A 21,440-nucleotide genomic window follows, 5' to 3' on the forward strand; every position below is an offset into this window, starting at 1 on the left:
AAGAGGTGATGTGTAAAAAAAACAAATGATAGAGAAGGAAGCAGGTGGAAATTTAATTTCATTTTGACCTATAATAGGGGGAATAAAATGATGCATATGATTCTGAAAAATATTGGTATATTCTAAAATGGGAACTGATTTTGGGAAAATATTTGCCTGAGGAACCAAATATAACATTTGCGATAACTATTATATTGTTTACTAGCTGTAGTACCCGGCGTTGCCCGGGATAGTAACTGTCTCTCTCTCTGTCTCCCAGTCTCTGTCTCTCGCTATCTCTGTTTCTCTCTGTCTCTATCTCTGTGTTTCTCTCTGTCTCTATCTCTGTTTGTCTCTGTCTCGCTCTGTCTCTCTCTTTCCCCATCTATCTTTGTCTGTCTCTCTCTTTCCCTGTCTGTCTCTGTCTGTCTCTTTCCCAGTGTGTCTTTCTTTCTGTCTGTCTCTCAATCTGTGTCTGTCTCTCCACCGACATCATATTACGTCACACATCAGCTTCTTATACTATGAATGTCCTTTGTTCCTATAGCAACCAATCACAGCTCCTATTAATAGCCTGTAGCTCGCAGCTCCATTCACTTTAATGGAGGCATGTTTTTTGGCGAGTAACTGTAAAGTGCTGGGTTAAATTTTCTTGTCAACACATAGTCTATGACGTTCCCTGAGTCACATGGGGTGTCTGTGCAAAATTTTGTGATTTGTACATGCAACGGTGCTAATTTAATTAGCGGACATACACATACATACATACATACATACATACATACACACACACACATACATTCAGCTTTATATATTAGATGTTATCGACTGTAGCTGCGGGCTACAGTGCGTGGGACGCACGATACAGACTTTACGTGCTCGTATGAACGGGCACAGAAATAGAGCAAAAAATGTTTTTTTAAAACATAGTTTATCGAGACATATATTACTCAAGCATGATACAAATTTTAATATAAGGGTGACACCTCTAGAACAGATACCTGGGGAAACTATCAATATTAATTCTTTGCTCACTCGCAAAGAAACATATTGGATTTACCGCCTTCAAACATTGCATCCCAATGACCTTAATGATATTGTGGAAAGAATATAGTATATATCCCTGTCTAAATATAAAAATAAAAATAAAAAAATTGTACTACCTTTTTGTTTGAGAACTCTTATTGATAGTAATTTTATTGACAAATGCTCATAGTGCTTTTAAGTTAGTGATTTTTTTTTTTTTTAAGTGATTTGTTGTTTGGAGACTGATTTATACAGGTGCAGTTATATCCACACCCTTATTTGAATACCTAGTAAATTGTAGTTATTTTTTATCTATAAAATAAAGAGTGAGATGCATTTTTACTTAGATACCTGAGGAAGGCAGTTGATCCCGCCGAAACGCATTGTATCTGGTTTGTTTTTTTTGTTTTTGTTTTTTTATTTCCGTATGTTTTTGATCATTAAATTCCATTGTGAACAAGAGGTTTTAAAATCATTACTACGGGGAGCGCGGCCACTACAGAATTGGTTTACTTGACTCTTAACTTTTTCACCTGTGGTAATCCGTGATAGGACAAAACACAAGATCAATTCAAGGCAAGCAGCAGACCCGGATAAACATTAGAAGCGTGAAAAGGCTTTGTAAAAAAATTATATGCTTGTAGTTTTGTAGCAAAAGGTGAGTGCATAAAACTTGATTAAAAGGGCACCGGAGACCCGCTTTGATAACGCGCTGAGATTGGCGCCACGTGTTTGTTTTTTTTATTATAAACCCTGCAGGGAATCACCTTACTGGAAAGTGGATTGGTCATCGTGGGCCAGTTGAATGGCCACCAAGGTCTCCCGGTCTGACCTCCTTAGACTTTTATGTGCCGCCCTCGTGCCAGCAGCCAGCGCTGCTCGGGTCCGGGCCTTTTGCGGTGGTGGCTCGAGGGTCTCCGGACCCGGGGGTCTCGCGGACATGCCGAATATAAGGGGGACGTAGATGTACAGGCTAGGCCGTAGTAAGTTCGTGACCCCTCCTACGGTGTGTGGTGAAGTGGGACACCCCCGCTGCGGTTGTAGAGCACCCGGGGGAGATGTGGCAGCTAGTTGTTAACCCCTCTGTGGGTAGGGATGGTGGCCCCAGGACCCGGTGTCTCTGTGCCGGGTATAGCAACCGCAGGGAGTGTTTATGTACTCACATTTAATAATCCACACAAGTCTCTGGTAAACCAAGGTGCTGGTGGCCGGTGCCGCGGCCGGTTGCATTCGGGTCCCCCCACTCGGCTGGTGGTCTCTATCCTTTTCTCTGCACTGATTTGTGTAAGGTGGACTTCCTAGCGTGAAACTCAGGAGTCCGCTCCTGGCTAGATGTGGCCTACCGGCAGGCTACAGCCCTGTGCCGGTCCACCTCGGTTCTGCCGAGCCGTCTTCCCATCTCCTGCTGACTAAGACCACCATCTGCCTCCTAGCCAGTGGCACCAGGGCTCCTACCCTGGTACCGTTCAACTTGAACTCTCCTGCTGGAGCTACACTTAGCTCCAGCCCACACTCCTCTCCAAACTGAACTTCAGATTAATCTGACTAGACTCACTGTTTTCCCGCCCCAGGCTGTCTGGACCCCTGGGTGGGCGTGTCCCAACTGCCTGGTCACGCCCACTGGTGTGCCTATCTTTCCCTAAGGGGGGGTGACTAGGGTTTATGGTTGGCTGTGTGTTTCCTAGTGAGGGAAGGTGTTATGCGGGGGACTATTTGTGACTACCTGGTTTTGCCAGGGTGTCACATTTATCTTTGGGGTCATCTGAAGGCAATTGTCTATGCTGTGAAGATACAAGATGTGCAGCATCTGAAACAATGGATACTGGAAGCCTGTGCTAGCATTTCTTCTGTGGTGTTGCTATCAGTGTGTTAAGAGTGGGAGAAGAGGGTTGCATTGACAATTCAACACAATGGACAGCACTTTGAACACATTTTATAAGTGGTCATAAAATTGTAAATAACTAATGAACAAATAAAGTAACGTTAAAACCAAGCACACTATTGTTTTTCTTTTGAAATTCTCAATCAGTTTGATATGTTACATGACCCTCTTCCCATTGGAACAAATTAAGTTGGATCCAAAATGGCCGACTTCAAAATGGCCACCATGGTCACCACCTGTCACGAACCGTGGTGTGGGGCATCCCGGTCGTCCCCTGCTTCTATTCCTTCTCATACCTGAAGGCGTTCTAGGCAGTCTTGGATTCACATGTGGCTCAGACTTTTTGGCATTCTGAGCCTAAAGGCCGCTTTACACGCTGCGACATCGCTCAAGCGATCTCGTTGGGGTCACAGAATTTGTGACGCACATCCGGTCACTTTAGCGATGCCGTTGCATGTGACACCTTTGAGCGATTTTGCATATTTGCAAAAACGTGCAAAATTGCTTATCGGTGACATGAGGGTCCATTCTCGAATATTGTTGCTGCAGCAGTAACGAAGTTGTTCCTCGTTCCTGCGGCAGCACACATCGGTACGTGTGACACCGCAGGAACGAGGAACCTCTCCTTACCTGCCTCCCGCCCGCAATGCGGAAGGAAGGAGGTGGGCGAGATGTTCGTCCCGCTCATCTCCGCCCCTCCGCTTCTATTGGGCGGCGGTTCAGTGACGCAGCTGTGACGTCGCTGTGACGCCGAACAAACCGCCCCCTTAGAAAGGAGGCGGTTCGCCGGTCAAAGCGACGTCGCTGGCCAGGTAAGTAGTGTGACGGGTCTGGGCGATGTTATGCGCCACGGGCAGCGATCTGCCCATGTCGCACAACCGATGGGGTCACGATATCGCAGCGTGTAAAGCGGCCTTAAGTGTGGAATTTGCTCTGCTGTGCATGTGTGAGATTCCCGCACCATCTTTACTGCCATTTGCGCATGTGCACCATGTGGCGGCACCTGATTGGCTGTGGGTGACGTCACCGCTGACGCGATGCTTTCCTATTGGCCGCAGGTGACGTCACCACTGATGCGACACTATCCTATTAGACGCGGGTGACGTCACTGCTGATGCGCTGCCATTCATTGGCCAAGGATCGGGCTGGCTATGGACGATAGCCCATCTTGTGGGCGGTACCAAGGTTATAAAAGCCTCGGGAGCCCACATGGAGGTGTGCAGTCATCTTTGTGTGTGGAGCTGAGTGCACGCACGCTCTTAGCTTAGGGACAAGCGTCGAGGTCCAACCGGACTGATTGAGGTTTAGAACGCAGGTTCAGGGTCAGGCAGCGTGGTCTTCCCAGACCGTTCTAGGGTCAGTCCTCTGGTCGAGGTCAGCGCTCCATAGTCAGTCGGCTTCAGCCATGGATGTCAGAATCTATCTATCTATCGGACGTCACATGGACTGCACATGGATGACACGACCAAAACACTGACGACACAGACAACACAAGGACACTAGGAAAGCGGGGAAAAAGCACTCTCATGACATATAGAATGACACTTGCATCTCACTCACATTTTATTCCAAGACACTTCAGGAGCAACAACAAAGCTATATTTTATATGCAGATGTAGCGCCCCACTAGGCAGGCAGTTAACCTACTCGTCGCTGGGCTGTTTTGAGTCAGGTGTTGTCACGGGGTGGCCTTGCCTGGTTCCATTGCCCCGAGGTGTTCAGTAAATGGTGGGGGAAGTGGGGTATTAGAAAAAGTTTATCGTGATGCCACCTGTGGTATGTGGCCAGGAGTAGCCGCCGCTGCAGGGTTCCTCGCCGGGGCAGGTGTTCAGGCAGCCAGGAGTATTGCTCCCCACAGGCGGAGCGGGCCCCGGATGGATGATGAGGGTCTTAATGGCCATTGGCACCTAAGTGCTGGGCGGCGGCGCCAGTAAAGACGAGCCAACACAGTTCCTGCGGGTTCAGGGTGTAGTTTACTCACAACTTCAGCTGCCAGCCCGGTCACACTGGTCACTCAGTCAGCGGTGGCTCTTTTGACAGAGCAAGAAGCACGACCGCTCCTGCCACATGGTGAGTTAACTCTCTGCAGACATGCGTTATAAAGAATCCTCCAGACATGCTGGCACTTACTTCCATCATTATATTTGTTTCAGCATGATCAGGTGCTGGGCCCATGTTGTATGGGACCTGATTTGGATTCACCGTTTATATGACTCTGTGATGAGTCTGGGTCCACTGGTGAGTTTCTCTATATGTGATTATGTAAATTAGCTGACATACTGACGCTTATTGCTGTTCTGTATGCAATTTTGTATGTTTTTCAGCATGCCTATTGGATATAACGGGCTCTTGATTTTTGAGACCCGGAATGGATTCTTAAGCTCCCCTGAAGAGTTCTTTCAGACTGAAACGCGTCGGGAGGTATATCCTTTATTTATAAGGTTCCGCCATGAGATGGTCTGAACCAATCAGAATTTGAATCATAAATCAATTGGTGAGATTAATCCAATTATTTTCTTGGACCTTGATGTTGATAGCATCTAGTCATCTGGTGAGATAATTTTCAATCACTATAGCGGTAATAGCTGAATTATTGGCCTTCACGTGTCTCCTTGTTTGGAGGGGCCAAACTTTATATGTATTGTTTGTCTGGTTTTATTGGTTGAGGACCTTTTAATGAATTTAATAATAAAGGTTAAATTATAATTGGAGAATTCGGTACTTCAAAATTGCTAATTTCCCTTTGATATTTGATTAAACAACCCATTGGCTAGAGATATATGAGGGTCATAATGGCCATTGGCACCTAAGTGCTGGGCGGCGGCGCCAGTAAAGACGAGCCAACACAGTTCCTGCGGGTTCAGGGTGTAGTTTACTCACAACTTCAGCTGCCAGCCCGGTCACACTGGTCACTGCCGTGATGGGCTCCGGTCAATCCCAGATCTAGTAAGGGGTTACCACCGGTGTTTGGAGAGAGAAGGAGTGAGAGTTCTATTTCTAGGATGTGCCCCTCCGCAGTTAGGTAACCTGGCTGAGCTCCTGCTCCAAGACCCGGGCCCAGTAAAGTCCACGTTTTCGAAAAGATGTCTTGCCAGAACTATGGTCCTGACAGGTCTGTTTTAGATGTCAGTGTGTTGTGCCTATTTCTACCCCAGGTGGAACCCGCCTCCCAGATGGCTGGCTTCAGTGACTGGGAAATCCCATGACCGTTATGACCACCCCCCTGCCTACCCTGAGATAACACAAATTAGCTGGACCAGTAAAGGAGCTTAGAAATTTTTTTTCAGAAATTCATATACATAAAACATAACTTTTAATTCATGCAAGGAATAAAAGTGAACAATAATTCACTAGTGAGAATTAAAACCAGAGGTGCCAATAGTCCGACCATTCGGACCATAGCAGGCTAAGGGCACAGTTAAGGCCCAGAAGTACGGTCTGTCTCAGCTTACTCCAGGTAAAGTGAATTAAAACACTCAAACCCTCTACAGACCAGTCAGCTGAGATTGAAATAATTATTTTTGTGTGCACTTTTTTCTATCTCAGCTGACTGGTCTCCAGATTGTGTGTTCCTATTTTTTTTTTTCCATTGGAGTTTTTTGATAGTGCTGGACCATTCTCCTATGTTTTCTATATTACATATTAAGTTAATTTATTAAAAGGTCTCACCTGCACACAGGAGCAGATGTATCTGATTACTATGCTGCTGGTTGAAATATAATGAATTTTGGTTTCAATATTTTCTTATTTCCTGTCATTTTGTATGTTCGTTTTAATGAAAAGTGTGTTGGAGCAAGATGCGCCAAATTCATTAGGGTACGTGCCCACAATCAATACTTGCAGTGTTTTGGACGCAGCATGTGTGGTGCCCCTGAGGCTTCCGTCGCCACAGAGATATTGCACCTCATCCAGAGGTGTGGTATCCCACCCCGGGTAAGAATGGGGTCAATTACCGGTTCACAGATAAAACCTGCACACACCGATTTGGTAGGCATACACCGGCTCAGGGATAGTGGCAGTGACCCCCATAGACGATCAGGTCATGGGGCCGTAAGTCTCATTCATTGGTCCCAATGGTGTGGGTAGGGCCTAGCCAGGGGAGTGTGGGTGGAGTCAGGGAGAGTGAGTAGAGGAACAAGTCAGTCAGTTCCACAAGGGGAGGAGTGAAGGAGGTTCCTGGTGGAGATCCTGGGGTTTTGCTAGGCCCAGGTGACACCGACAGGAGGGATTCCAGGGTCACGGAAGGGCAATTGTCCCGTGAACTGTTCCACTAGGAAGATCGGGTGGAGGGATCAGACTGCAAAATCAGGGACGGTCCCTAGACTGAGGGAAAAAAGACATTTCCTTAAAGTAAAACCGAAGGCCTGGGAGATCGTTGCAAGCGGCCAGGGCCACAACCCGCCACAGATCACTGGTGAAGGGGGCAAGGTATGACTGAGGTCAGCCACCTTTGTACAGGCCCTGTGGTGGAGGCGCAAAAAAATCCACAAACAGTTGAGCGCTGGGAGACAGCCAGAGAAAGGACACAAAGAGAGGTGAACCGGGACTGACCCTTGACCTATTCGGGATCGGCGGAGGTCCCTGATAGCGGATCCTGGCATTCCGTGGGTAACCGGTCTACTGCAGCATTGAAACTGAACAGTGAGTAAATATCTTGACTGCAAGCCCTGTGTCGTCTGTTTGATTCTGCATCTCACCAACAAGCACCATAGACTTTACCAAGCACTAAAGGTTGCCCCGGGGTACCTGCTCTACCTGTGGAGAGCAAGAAACAACTCAGCTGCCATAACATCAGCCCCGGAGGTCCCTTCCAGCAGCTGCGGCTCCATAGCTGCAGGTGGCGTCACGAATCTTATATAAACTTTATCATCTACCCCCATACTGCCATTTTTAGTTGACTCCACCAGGGTCATGGAGTCGGGCCCCGCCACTGCTGACTACCTCAGACTAGTCTGGCCCGACACCGAGTCACCTAAGGCCCTGGGGTGGGCGAGTCACATGCTTCATCTGCGTCTAAAACGCTGCGGTGTACAGTACAAGCATAGTTGATGAGATTTCTAGAAATCCTGTACCCACTGTGCTTGTTTTTTCCGCAGCAAACAGTGACCTGCGGTGCATCTTTCCAGACTGCAGCATGTCAATTGTTTGCTGCGGAATTGCATGCGTCCTCCATAGGGAGAACACATGCAGGATACCGCGGCGCACTGACCCCTGATAGTGGGTACAGGCAGCTGCGGTCTCCTGCATTCTCCTGCAGAGGAGACGCGTGGCCTCGCAGGTGAGGACCCATTGCGTTCTGAACGCAGCGAGTCCTGATTGTGGGCACACAGGATACAGGTATGTATCTTTATTATAACTTTAGTGAATCTTACAACTGTTGTGTGCCATTGCCAGAAATATATGATGCCATACGGAGGCTGGCGTACATTTCTGTCATCATTTAGGATACTTTTGTGGTGTAAATAATGATGGATTTGTAAGGTGATCTTGACCACACACGAGCTATTAGGGACTGGTATTAAAGTTTTTAAAAAATGTTTGCATGGGGTTTACTCTACAATTCTGATTAAAAATGATGAATTGTTTACATGATCTTTTACAACGTAGGTGACTTTTTTTAAGGGTGTTTGGTCAGAAGTGGAACAGAAACAGAAAAAAAAAAATACCATAAAGGTTTGTAAATCATCCAGATGCTCCACCTTAGTTTTGGCTTGCCAATACTAATGCAACATACACTCTTATGAAAGACGTGTTGGGCTTTGTAAGACTGGCTTAGTTTCACAATACAATTAATTTGCATTTGGGATTAATCCCTTTCTGCTGAAGCCTGTTTTCACTTTCCACACCCTATTGTTAAGACAGATTTCTCAAACATGTGGGCCGCGGGCTGCATGTGGCCCCTGAGGCTGCTTCTTGCGGCCCAAAGACACCTAGACCACTTGATGATTGCGGCCTGGTACATGGGGCCGCCACCGTCAGCACTTGCCTTAGGTCATTAAAATTTGCAGTACCGCGCAGAGAAGCACATCTTTACACAGCTTTACTAATGGCAGCTGCTGCCGGCCAGAGGCCAGCAGCTAGCATGGGTGTATTCTGATTGGCCAATTCCCCAGAAGGAAAACGCTGATGGTGGCAGCGCCGTGCACGAGACAGCAATCATTGGGGGCTCTAGGTGCCTTCGTGCTGCAGGTAAGAAGGACACTAAGGAAACGGAGGAGAGGTGAGAATTTTTTATTTTTTTTTGTATGTGAACAATGTCATAACAGGGAATATTACTACAAGGGGACAATATGGGCACATGACTACAATATGGACACATTACCACGGAGAAAATATGGCCACATTACTACAATATACACATTACCACAGGGCACAATATGGACACATTACCACAGGGCACAATATGGGCACATTACCACAGGGGACAATATGGGCACATTACCACAGGTGACAATATGGGCACATTACCACAGGTGACAATATGGGCACATTACCATAGGTGACAATATGGGCACATTACCACAGGGCACATTACCACAGGGGACAATATGGGCACATTACCACAGGGTACAATATGGGCACATTACCATAGGGAACAATATGGGCACATTACTACATTATGGGAAGATTACTGATAATTTTACCTCCTTCCTGCTGCTGAAATCTCACAATGCTCAGTACAAGCTACAGCTCTTAGTCAGACTGGGTGGATGGAAAATGAACACACAGACTCGTGAGTGCTCCAAGTCTTTAGATAAACTCATAAAATGCACATTTTAATATTGGAATTTTCCAAGCCATATTGACATGGATTTTTGAAAAATGAGTAACAGCTGTCATGATCCAGGCCGGATTTTTTCTGCTGCTGGTTACACCCAGCTCTGGCCTGGTCATGTCAGGGGTTAACCTCCCTTGCCTCATTCTGGATCCCAGGATGCTATATATTGCCTCACTACCTATGGCTTAGTGCCAGTAATATTTCTGCCTTGCAGCTTGTATACTGGCTCTGGTGAGTGCTCCCGATCTGTCCTGCCTCCCTACTACTGTGCCCTGACTTTGACCCTCCCCTGTTCATCTGCCTGTCCTGGTCCCTGACTTCCCGCTCCTGTCTGTTTGTGTTTCCCTCTGCATGCCTGTTCTCCTGGCTTCCGACTCGGTTCTGTTTTCTGACTCAATATTGATCCTCCCTTTGCAGTGACTTGACTTTCCTGGCTAGATCCTGACTGTTTGACTGCTCTATTGCCCCTGGTGGCTTGCCTGTTAACTGCCTGCTGAAGTTACTCTGCTGCACTTCAGCTGGCTTTCCTTTACAGTGTTTCTTTGTCTCTTCTTCACTACTCTGCTGCCACCTAGTGGGGAATACGCTGTACTATGTCTTACTAGCCTTTGATTTGCAAATACAGAGGATACATTAATAAATCAGGTGAGTGCTCCTCAATATAGGTGAGAATTAACTTTTTAATTTTTAAAGTCAATGAAATTAATGCAATCTTTAATTTGTTTTCAGTTATAGAAATAGAAACAGACAGAATAAATATTAATATTAACAATGACATATTTGACTTATTCCTCTAGTTACCTTCATTACCGTCCTATGATGAAGCTGAAATTTGATTGTCAGAAGATTTCCAATGAAAGGTAATGGAGTTGGTCCAGGGGGCAGTAAAGCAGCAGCTTGAAGCAGTTTCATAAACTGAATACTGAACAGACCCAAGAGTAGCCCCAGTAGTATCCAGATAACGCCCATCCTTGTGAGGTTAACAAAAGTGTTATCTAAAATCTGTTGGAAAAAAGTTAAAGGAAACATGAAACTAATGTATTACTGTTTCAAATTGAAATATTTTAAAATTGTTCACGTTCAGCAATTGGCCCTCAAAAAAATTGGCACCCCTATTTTACTGCATTCAGTTACATATCATCTGTATTTACAGTAAACATTGAATATAGACTATGGCACCAACTGACTCTGCAACAATTATATTCCATTTTTGGTCCTGAGAGATACCAATATGGGATGATGAGAAACAAAAATCCAACAGGTATCAAAAATAGAGGGAATACCTGTTTTAAAATTGTTTATGTAAATAATTTATCTTTGATAATGAGCCAAGGTAAAGCAGATAGCTCGGGGCTGTATTATCATGTGGGGTGGGCTCATAGGTATTTGGCCCTTCCCAGCCTAAAAATAGCAGCCCGCAGCCGCCCTAGAAGTGGCGCATCCATTTGACTGAGCTGCCACTGAGGTTACTCGCGGCCAACGCTGAATACAGCTGATCGCGCTATTCCCTTCATTAGCTGCGTGGAGGTGACAGGAGCGGCTGTGTCTTCTGCAGCTCCGGTCACCTTCATGCAGCACAGCTGGAAGCGACGCTGGACCATCCTGGAGTACGCCGGACATGGAGGGCTTTTTCGGGCTTATTAAAGTGGTGAACCAGGGTATATGTTTGTGGGGTTTTTTTTCTAATAAAGGATTGTTCGGGTGTGTGTGTGTTTATTTACTGTAATTTACAGATTAATCATGGAAGGTATCTCGTGGAGACGCCTGACATGATTAATCTAGGACTTATTGGCAGCTATGGGCTGCCAAAAACTCCTTATTCCCCTGATTTGCCAACGCACCAGGGCAAATCGGGAAGAGCCGGGTAGAGTCCCAGAACTGTCGCATATAATGTATGCGGCAATTCTGGGCGGCTGCTGACGGATATTGTTAGGCTGGGGGGCTCCCCATAACGTGGTGCTCCCCATCCTGAGAATACCAGCCTTCAGCCGTATGGCTTTATCTGGCTGGTATTAAAATTGGGGGGGACTGCACGCCGTTTTTTTTAATTATTTATTTATTTATTTTACTGCACAGTATAGACATGCCCACCGGCTGCTATGATTGGGTGCAGTGAGACAGCTGTCACTCAGCGTGGGGGGCGTGTCTGACTGCAACCAATCACAGGCGTCTGTGGGTGGGGAAAGCAGCAAATACGAGATTGATTAATGAGCGGCCGGGATATTCAAAGTAATTGTTGCCGCGTATTCTCTGCACAGCTGTTCCTCGCCGCACTGGTGATCGGGGAGCGGTAAGTATGAGAGAGGGCTGCTCACTTCAGTCACTAGGGGAATTAGCGGTCACTGGTGAATCCTTCACAGGTGACCGCTAATCAGTATGCGGCACATAGACAGAGCCGCGGCATGACAATGAAGTCGGGTGAAGTTCACCCGAGTTCATTCTCATCATGCAACTCTGTCTGCTGTCAGCTGACATGTATCAACGACATTGTGCAACACACAAACGGACATTCCACACGGACATTCCACATACACATACACGGGCATTTTACACACAAACACGGACATTTTACACGTACACACGGCTCGCATACGCCATCACACGGATGCCATACGTACCGGAGAAACGCCCCAAAAAAAACGGAACACGGACCCGAAAAACGGACCGTGTCACACAGACGTTTTTTTTGCGGAAGTGTGTTTTAGGCCTTTGACATTTTTTTCAAGCTGCAAATCCTGCGTGTGTGCAATAGAGTGTTGTTCAGCCTCAGTTCATTCACCCTCATTGAATCTCTTGTGCATGCAGCGGTGACTCAGCACCACATCCATTATCAGTGCGCTGTTCAAAGTCCTGTCGAATTCCTCCCTTTCAGCCTGCAAAATCGCCCAGTTATGTATTGTAGGGAATCAACTCTGGTGAGCAATGGCAGGGACACAGTAAAGAGGCATACATGGGTTCTCAGTCCAAAAAGGTCAGTGTTTAATTCACACTTGACAACAAAACCATAAATGCACAGCTTTACTTCAGACCAGGAAGCAAAGGAAAAGTCCAACTTGGTAGCAGAATTACATAAGTCCCAGACTTGACAGTCCATTCACATTTGAGTTCTCCACAAAGTTTCCTTCAGCTTTGCAGCCTAACCACCCACACACTGAGCAGTTTTGTCTCCTTTTTATGCTATGCTAATCATATACCTGTGTCATCAAGCCTTGCCTCACAACGTGAACTTGCAGAGAACCCAGGTCAGGATTAAGCTCTTCTCCACTGTTTACCAGTTTAAAAGGCTAGGAGGAATATAGCTCCCATCAACCATCATGCCCTTTACTGAGTCACATACCCACCCTTTTTCAACCCTGGTGGACACATGCCAAACAGTGGACTCAGGATAGGGCATCTGCATTCCCTTGCAGCCTGCCTGCCTGCCCAATGTTCCACTGTACACTTGAAATTTTGCAGAGACAGGAACCACTTGGTGACCCCAGCATTCTTCTCTTTGGCCTGACTCAATCACATGAGAAGGGAATGATCGGTCACCAAGCGAAATGTCCTCCCCAGCAAATAATAGTGGAGAGACTCAAGAGCCCATTTGATAGCAAGGCACTCACTCTTCACTATAGCTGGGGCAAGCTTCCAGCTCAGGAAAACGTTGGGATGCTCTTCTCCGTTAATCTTCTAAGACAGCACTGCATCTAGACCCACCTCCGACTCATCTGTCTGCATGACAAACACTTTTTTTAAAGTCAGGTGTAATCATTAGAGATGAGCCAGCCTCTAAAGGTTCGAGTTCGGTTCGAACCGAGGCCGCGTTCAAGTTTGGTTCGGCGAACCGTTTGACGAACCTCTCGAACCCCATTGAAAACAATGGGAGGCAAACACAAACACATAAAAACACATTATAAATGTACACATACAGTTAATAAACATTGCCATAACACTTACAGGTCCCCGCGATGCGTCCTGCACTCTGTCTAATACCGCTTTTCCTTCCGATAATCACTGCGTCCTCCCGGTAACCAGCACTGATGATAGGACCTTCCGTGACGTCAAAAAAAGCATGTGACCAGTCACGTATCTTTTATCTCATTGGCTACAGACTGGTCACATGGCTAGACGTCATTGCTAGGTCCTGTCAGTGCATCTCTCTGGTACGCGGTGCTCTTTTGTGCATCTCCGTGTACCGGCGAGATGCTCTGGCACATGATCGGCTCCCCGTTCTGCTTCCCCGTTCCGTTATTCACCGGCTGCCACAGCCGGTCAATAACAGAGATAACTGTTGTTATAGCAACGCACCTGTCAGCGGTGACGTCACTGCTTAAAGCCTGCAGCCTCAGCTCACTGACAGTGATATATACTGCACGGGAAGCAGCAGCGTCTTCTTCCCATGCAGCGCTGTCTGATGTAGCAGAGCTGCATGGGTTGAAGGACAAAGAAGACAGAAGACCATGGACCGTGGAGGGATGCGAGGGAGTAATGAACATGGAGTCTCTAAGTGTGTCTGTGTATTTATTTCTATTAAAGTATTTTTTCTCTGTGTGTTTTTTTTTTTTTAACCCTTTATTGGAGATTCTTAATGGCCGGGTCAAACTTGCCTGACATTAAGAATCTCTGACTTAATACTAGCTAGTAAAACAATGCTAGTATTAACTCATTGTTACCCAGCAAGCCACCCGTCACCAGGGCAGCTGATGGAAGAGTTGGATACATTGCCAGATGATGGCGCTTCTATGAAAGCGCTATTTTCTGGAGCGGCTGCTGACTGCAATTCGCAGCAGAGAAGTCCAGAAAGCTTGGGCTAACCTGTGCTGCGGATTACAATCCCCAGCTGCCTAGTTGTACCTGGCAGGACACAAATGTGGCGAAGCTTCATGAAATAATTAAAAAAAGGGCTTCCCTATTATTTTTGTTCCCAGACAGGTACAAATAGGCAGCTGGGGGTTGGGGGCAGCCGTACCTGCCTGCTGTACCTGGCTAGCATACAAAAATATGTGAAGCCCACATCATTTTTTGGTGGGCAAAAAACTCCTGCTTACAGTCCTGGATGGATTATGCTGAGCCTTGTAGTTCTGCAGCTGCTGTCTACTCTCCTGCATACACTAGTGAATGGAGCATGCTGAGCCTTGTCGTTCTGCAGCTGCTGTCTGCTCTCCTCCATACAGACAGACAGCAGCTGCAGAACTACAATGCTCAGCATACTCCATCCAGGACTGTATGCAGGGGTTTTGCCCCCCCAAAAAATTATGTGGGTTTCGCCATATTTTTGTATTCTAGCCAGGTACAGCAGGCAGCTACGGGCTGCCCCAACCCCCAGCTGCCTATTTGTATCGGGCTGGGAACCAAAAATATAGGGAAGCCCCCCTTTTTTTTTGTTTTTTAATTTTTTTTAATTATGTCATGAATTGGGCTTCGCCCAATTTTTGTGTCCAGCCGGGTACAACTAGGCAGCTGGGGATTGGAATCCGCAGCTCAGGGTGCCCAAGCTTTCTGGGCACCCATGCTGCGAATTGCAGTCCGCAGCCGCCCCATAAAATGGCGCTTTCATAGAAGCGCCATCTTCTGGCGCTGTATCCAACTCTTCCAGCTGCCCTGATGCCGGGTGGCTCGCTGGGTAATAATGGGGTTAGGGCTAGCTGTATATTATCAACTGGCCCTAAGCCCGAAATTCATGGTGTCACGCCAATATTAGACATGGCCACCATGAATTTCTAGTACAGATAAAAAAAAACACAACACACAGAAAAATATTTTTATTAGAAATAAAACACAGCACAATTAGTGACTCCATCTTTATTGAAATAAAGAACCCCCCTCTGCAGTAATCCTGGGTCAAGGGTCCCGCGCCGTCCAATCCGGATCCAATATCATCTGATCGGTTTGCTGGAAGGCAAAGCGATCAGATGATGTGTCAGGTTCAAGGGCCTGAATCACATGACACAGCAGCTGATTGTATAAACTGCTTTTATACAATCAGCTGATGCATCAGTGCAACCCCCCACCCCCAAAACTACATACTACAGTGCAGACTCCTGTCCGACAGCATCAGCTGATAGTTTACCTGTCCGGGCGCTAAAAAGCCGGCCACACCGCTCGACTTATAGTGTCAGCTGATTCCGTCAGGTGACTGCATCAGCTGATCATCGCCAGGTCTGAGAGAAAGAGAGAGAGAATATAGAGAGAATATAGAGAGGAGAGAGGATAGAGAGAGAGAGAGAGAGAAAAAGAGAGACTGAGAAAAAGAAAGAGAGGAGAGAGAGAGGGAAAGAGAGAATGAGGGAAAAGAGAGAGGCAAAAAGAGAAGCGAGACTGAGAAAAAGAGAGAGAGAAAGAGAGAGGGAGAGGAGAGAAGAGAGACAGAGAGAGGAGAGAGAGACAGAGAGAGAAGATAGAGAGAATAGAGAGCAATGCAGCCTCATTCCGTGAACTGCTCCGATTTTAGAGTTGTGTCCCGCGGCTCACAGCTGATGTCCGGCTCCTCCCCTCAATGAATAATTAAATTAAATTATAAATATATAATAATTAAAAAAAAAAATTAAAAAAAAAAAATTAAAATCTTTACCGGGACCGGAACTCGTAAAGTTATGCTTCTTAAGCGAGTGCTCTATTCACTGAGCTAGTGCTTCTAATGATAAAGATAGGCAGATTTGGTAATCTTGACGTCTGCATTGCAGAGTGAAGTCTCTGGTGACAGCGCGATTCACTTCATTGCTACGTGGAGAGGACATAGCGCGATCGTGTTCTACGGTGCTGCTGCATCTTCATGTAGCAGAGCTGACAGTGTCGTGTAGATTACGTCGGATCTGGATGTGTATTTGGGGATTAATAAACTTGTAAAAGAGGGTGTTTTTTTGTCTTTTATTCCAAATAAAGGATTTTTCGCTGTGTGTGTTTATTTACTTTCACTTACAGTTTAATCATGGAAGGTGTCTCGGGGAGACGCCTGCAATGATTAACCCCGTTATTACCTTGATTGCCACCACACCAGGGCAATTCGGGATGAGCTGGGTGGAGTCCTGGGGCTGTCGCATCTAATGGATGCGGCAATTCCGGGCGGCTGCTGGGTGATATTGTTAGGGTGGTCGGCTCCCCATAATGTGGTGCTCTCCATCCTGACAATACCAGCCTCCAGCCGTGCGGCTTTATCCTGGCTGGTTTCAAATATGGGGGGAACCGCATTTTTTTTTATTATTTATTTATTTATTTATTTGACTGCACGATATAGACCCGCCCGCCGGCGGCTGTGATTGATTGCAGTCTGACACACCCCATGATGAGTAACAGCTGTCTCACTGCAACCAATCATGGGCCCCGGTGTGCGGGGAAAGCACGGAATACCTGATTGAATAATGAAGCGGCAGCCATTTTCTAAAGAGGAAAAGACGCCACAGATTTGTGACAGCTGTGCAGCGAGACGCCCATGATCGGTGAGTAGGAAAGAGAGAGGGATTGTGCTGGGGACGCAGGACGCATGCAGATAGCAACATGTACACATAGCCTTACTGTGAAAAGCCACGTTTTTGTTGATCAAACCGTTCTTGAATCTAGACAGCCGACGCCGCTGACACTTCGTGAAAGCTCACCCATCCGTTGGTGGGCAAACCGGGTCCCGAGAATTCACTTGGGGTCAGAGACTGGTGCCTCGGGGTTTCCGTTTCTGCCTCAAGAAATGGGCCTGCCTCTTCTTCCAATCCCCGGGGTCCCTTTTCCTTAATAAATATTACCTGGGAACCTAGCCGCATGGGAGCCAGCATTCAAATAGACCCGATCAGAGGTCCGGTGTACCCCCGGTCGCAGTTCATGTAAACAAAACGACCAAAGGTAAAACGGGCCGCACACCTCCCACCCTCGGGCTGAGCCAATTGATCCCTGATCCTCCGTTCGAGAGTCCAGGCACTTCTCCTGGGGTGCGGTTTGGAGGTTAAATCATACCCACCTTTTCTCTGTGTCCCGCCCGCTGCATTTAGTTCTGTAGCTGCAGGTGGAATTTTTTTTTCAGAGCAAATTCCACTGGGTGGACCGACAGCCCAAATAGCTCCAGGGGGTGGACTGCAATTTTCACGCTGTAGCTCCGCACATGCTGTGCTTGTCCCCTTCTTCTGACAACCGCCGCCATCTTACTTCCTCTCAGCCACACACAGTCAGTGATACTTTCTCTTTTTGCTACCGTGAAGGCAGGAACAAGGCACGAAAGTCAATCCTGCCGACTACGCCAAAATGTGGTGGAGTGCACGAGGCAGGCAGTGTGTAGTAGTCGTGGCAGCAGGGGAACAACAGATCACAGCACAGCCTGTCATTAACCCCTCACCTCCCCGTCACCGCACCACACACAGGAGGACTCCGTAACAGTCTCAGGCGACACACATTCACTTCTTTAAGGCAATAAAGTTCACACTCGGGTCTTTCTTAAAAAAAAACAACATTCCAACTTTATTCCTGGGATGTTCATACAACTTAGGTCTGCATTCTGCTGGCATCGGTATCCATCTAATAGGGGTTCACACGTCATACACTTTTGCAGCAATCTGTTCTCTGGCACCTGGGTACAGTCTACATTTTGTGGGTCTCTCTTTCCCTCATTTCACTTCATGTAACGCACTGGGGACCAGTTCCATCCAGGGGTTTCCCCTTCGTGCCATGCCAGGCCATCCAGACATACCCCCACTAACAGGGGTGCACTGACCTTTTCCGTGATTAAGGGCTTCTTTTGGTTCCTGCCAGCATACACTGACGCCAAACCCCAGACCGTCTGACTAAACCCCTCTCCCTGCGCGATGCGGCTCCACTATCAGTACAGGATCCCGCGTGTGGCAGCTGTGGGGGTGACCCATAGGGTAAAGATTCTTTACTTGGGGGATCATTCCTCTGCATCTTCCTGGGGACTCTCCTCCCTCTCTACCATCAACTTTTTCTTATATAGTCCCTGTTCTCCTCCTTCTTATGCCTATCCAGGTGCCAGGACATACACACTCCAACAATGCCATCTGGTGGCGAACTATACATATACCTGGACTATTCAGGTCGTCACAGGGTACTGCACAAAATGCACCCCCCCGTGCAGTATTCAAAATTCTCATGGTTCTGGGTCCCCATCTTGCAGTACTGCCTTCACCAGCAAATCAAATCCTAGATACACCCTGCACCTCACCCAGTCAGGCACATCAGTGGTCGGCTTAAGCGGAAGAATAGGGCCGCCCACCTAGGGGTCAGGCAGGGAGGAGGAAGGTGTTAGAGTAGAACAGAAGTAGCTCCCAGAGAGTGAGGAGCTGGGAGTAGCAGCTCCCTGGAGTGAAGTGGTAACCCTCGAGCTGAGAGGAGCTCTCAGGAAGCTGGGAGTAGTGGCTCCCAGGGGAAGCTGACTAGGTTGCAGACGGTGGTCTGGGCCTAGAGGAGTCGGATTCCCGGTTGCAGGGGATTGAGGCTAGGTGCCTGGAACCCGTCAAGAAGGACGGTCGGCAGCCTGGCCCTATCACCGGTCTGGGACTGAAGGCACACCAGGGTACACTGACCCTAGGTCGGGGAGAAGCTTCAGGCAACCCGGCAATTAACCTGCGGAGGACAGGGCCTTTATGGACTGTTCCCAAGAGTTCCGAGATCAGGGGCACTAGCGCAACGAGGGGGATAGGGCTTTCCAAACAAGTGGCCCACTGAAATCCCAAGCATGAGCCCCTGAGAGCAGGCTCCCTCACTTAGCCATAGTGGGGAGCAGGGCCTGGCAAGTTGCAAGCTACCGGGCCACTACGGAGAATCTAAATTTTTGTGCCAGGAGACAGGTCACGGATCATCAGGCAGTGCTGCAGGGGACGGGACCTGGATGAGCTCCCCTTGAGAACCAGCGGCAGTCAGAGACTTGGTTTACCCGGTTGTCAGCGTTTGCTTTATTGCTGAGTGAGTACCTGAGTGACCCTTGCGACTAGCGATCCTGCGCTCCCCCTGCACCCCATTTCTCCATTCAGAGTCCCGGGGCCTTCCCCTACCCGTGGAGGGCAACGACACCTTGCTGCCCCACTCCATCACCCCGAGTACTCCTAACGGCAGCGGCGGTATCTCCGATTACCATACACCACGGGTGGCGTCACGAACTATACCTCCCCTGTACATACTCCCTTTACATTTGTGTGTTATCTAGCCCCCGGGTCTGGAGACCCTCGAGCCACGGTAATCACCCCCACAGATCCGAGTGGTTCGATCCGCTGTCAGGGCGGCACATAAACGTGTGTGGAAGCCAGAAGAGCGAGAGCAGATTTTGTCTTGGATGGCAGACAAGGCTTATTTGCATTTGTCAAGCAACAACCAATCTTACACGACCACACAGTCTACTGTGGATTCACAGAAGGCTAGCCCATCCAATTCTCAACTTTGTCCCCCCCCCCCTTCATCAGTCACAGGAGACATATGACCCCAAGCTTGGCCACTCTGAGGATCTGTTTTGTACGTATCCGTTGGTTGGCTCTGGCCTCTCGCCGTGCAGCATGAAAAAGGGATGTGAGGAAGTGGCATGCGTTGATGCACAAGTATTTGAGGACCTACGGCCAGTATAAGGAGTCTGATTTACTGTCTCCAGAGGTGGAGGCTGATGATGAGACACAGTTGCCATCAGGTCAGCTTACAATATGAAGTGTGAGGCCCTGTGCGCACTATGCGTTTTGTACCGCGGTTTTGCTGCATGTTTCACTGCAGAAAATGTTTATAGGCTTGCTGCAGTCCTTCCCCAGCATAACCTATGGAGAAAAAAAAAAAAAAAAAAGCTGTGCGCACACTGCGTTTTTTTTCACCAACAGGTTTTGCTGCATGTTTTCTGCAGCAAAAAGAATTGCATGTCAATTCTTTTCTGCAGGTACCTGCGTTTTTTGCCATAGATAATGGTCAAAAACCGCAGGGAACAACCTGGGAAAATTTGCGGCAAAACCACGGCAAATCGCAGTAAAACCGCATGCGGTTTTTGGGTGTGGTTTGCCGCGGTTATTTACCGTGGGTGCAGTAATCTTCCAGTGCCTGCAGAATTTTCTTAAGAAAATTCCATTTTCTAGTTTGCACAGGACCTAAAGAAGGATGAGATGGAAGACGAGGTGGTCGATGATGAGTCCACTAATCCAACCTGGACTGTTGATATGCATAGCCAGCACAGCAACAATGAATATGTAGCACAAACACAGGCACCAAGGGGTAGTGGTTTGCCCAGAGTGAGAACTGGGTCAACTGTTCCCAAGAACACCCCTACTGTGGCCTAAGTCAGGGCAAGGGGGCGTTCCGTCACTGGAATTTTTTTTCTGAAAGTCCTTCAGAGAAAAACATTGTAATCTGTAGCATCTGCCATACCAATTTCAGCAGAGGCCAGGGCAAAGGCAACCTGAGCACCACCAGTATGTGGAACTATATGGCAGCCAAGCTCCGCAGTAGGTGGGCAGAACACCAGGGTACCAAATTTGTGTCTGTGGGTCAAACCACTGCCATGTTACCTATGCTACGTTCTTCACAATCTGCTATCCAGGAAGCAGGTATTTATACATCCTGCCCACAAGGTGCAATTGTACAAACACAGCAAACATCAACAACATCAATTTCCATGTCCCAGGTAAGTGTCCAGTTATTATTATTATTATTATTATTTATTTATAGAGCACCATTGATTCCATGGTGCTGTACATGAGAAGGGGGTTACATACAAAATACATGTACAAGTTACAGTAGACAGACTAGTACAGAGGGAAGAGGGCCCTGCCCTTGCGGGCTTACATTCTATAGGATTATGGGGAGGAGACAGTAGGTGGGGTGTAGGTGGGG

The 21,440-nt window shown here is 47.6% G+C and overlaps 1 protein-coding gene across 5 annotated transcripts in view; it reads right to left on the minus strand.

Annotated features, from left to right (window-relative positions):
• The window catches only part of LOC142296588 (cytochrome P450 2J2-like), a 300,252-nt gene that overhangs the window by 233,559 nt on the left and 45,253 nt on the right, over positions 1-21,440 (minus strand). For all 5 annotated transcript variants that reach the window (XM_075340375.1, XM_075340379.1, XM_075340377.1 and 2 more), the window contains one exon: positions 10,467-10,667. In XM_075340375.1, coding sequence (XP_075196490.1) covers positions 10,467-10,667 — 201 coding nt within the window. The remainder of the gene's footprint in view (positions 1-10,466; positions 10,668-21,440) is intronic.

The sequence above is a fragment of the Anomaloglossus baeobatrachus genome, chromosome 3, assembly GCF_048569485.1.
Source record: "Anomaloglossus baeobatrachus isolate aAnoBae1 chromosome 3, aAnoBae1.hap1, whole genome shotgun sequence".
Classification (NCBI taxonomy): Eukaryota; Metazoa; Chordata; class Amphibia; order Anura; family Aromobatidae; genus Anomaloglossus; species Anomaloglossus baeobatrachus.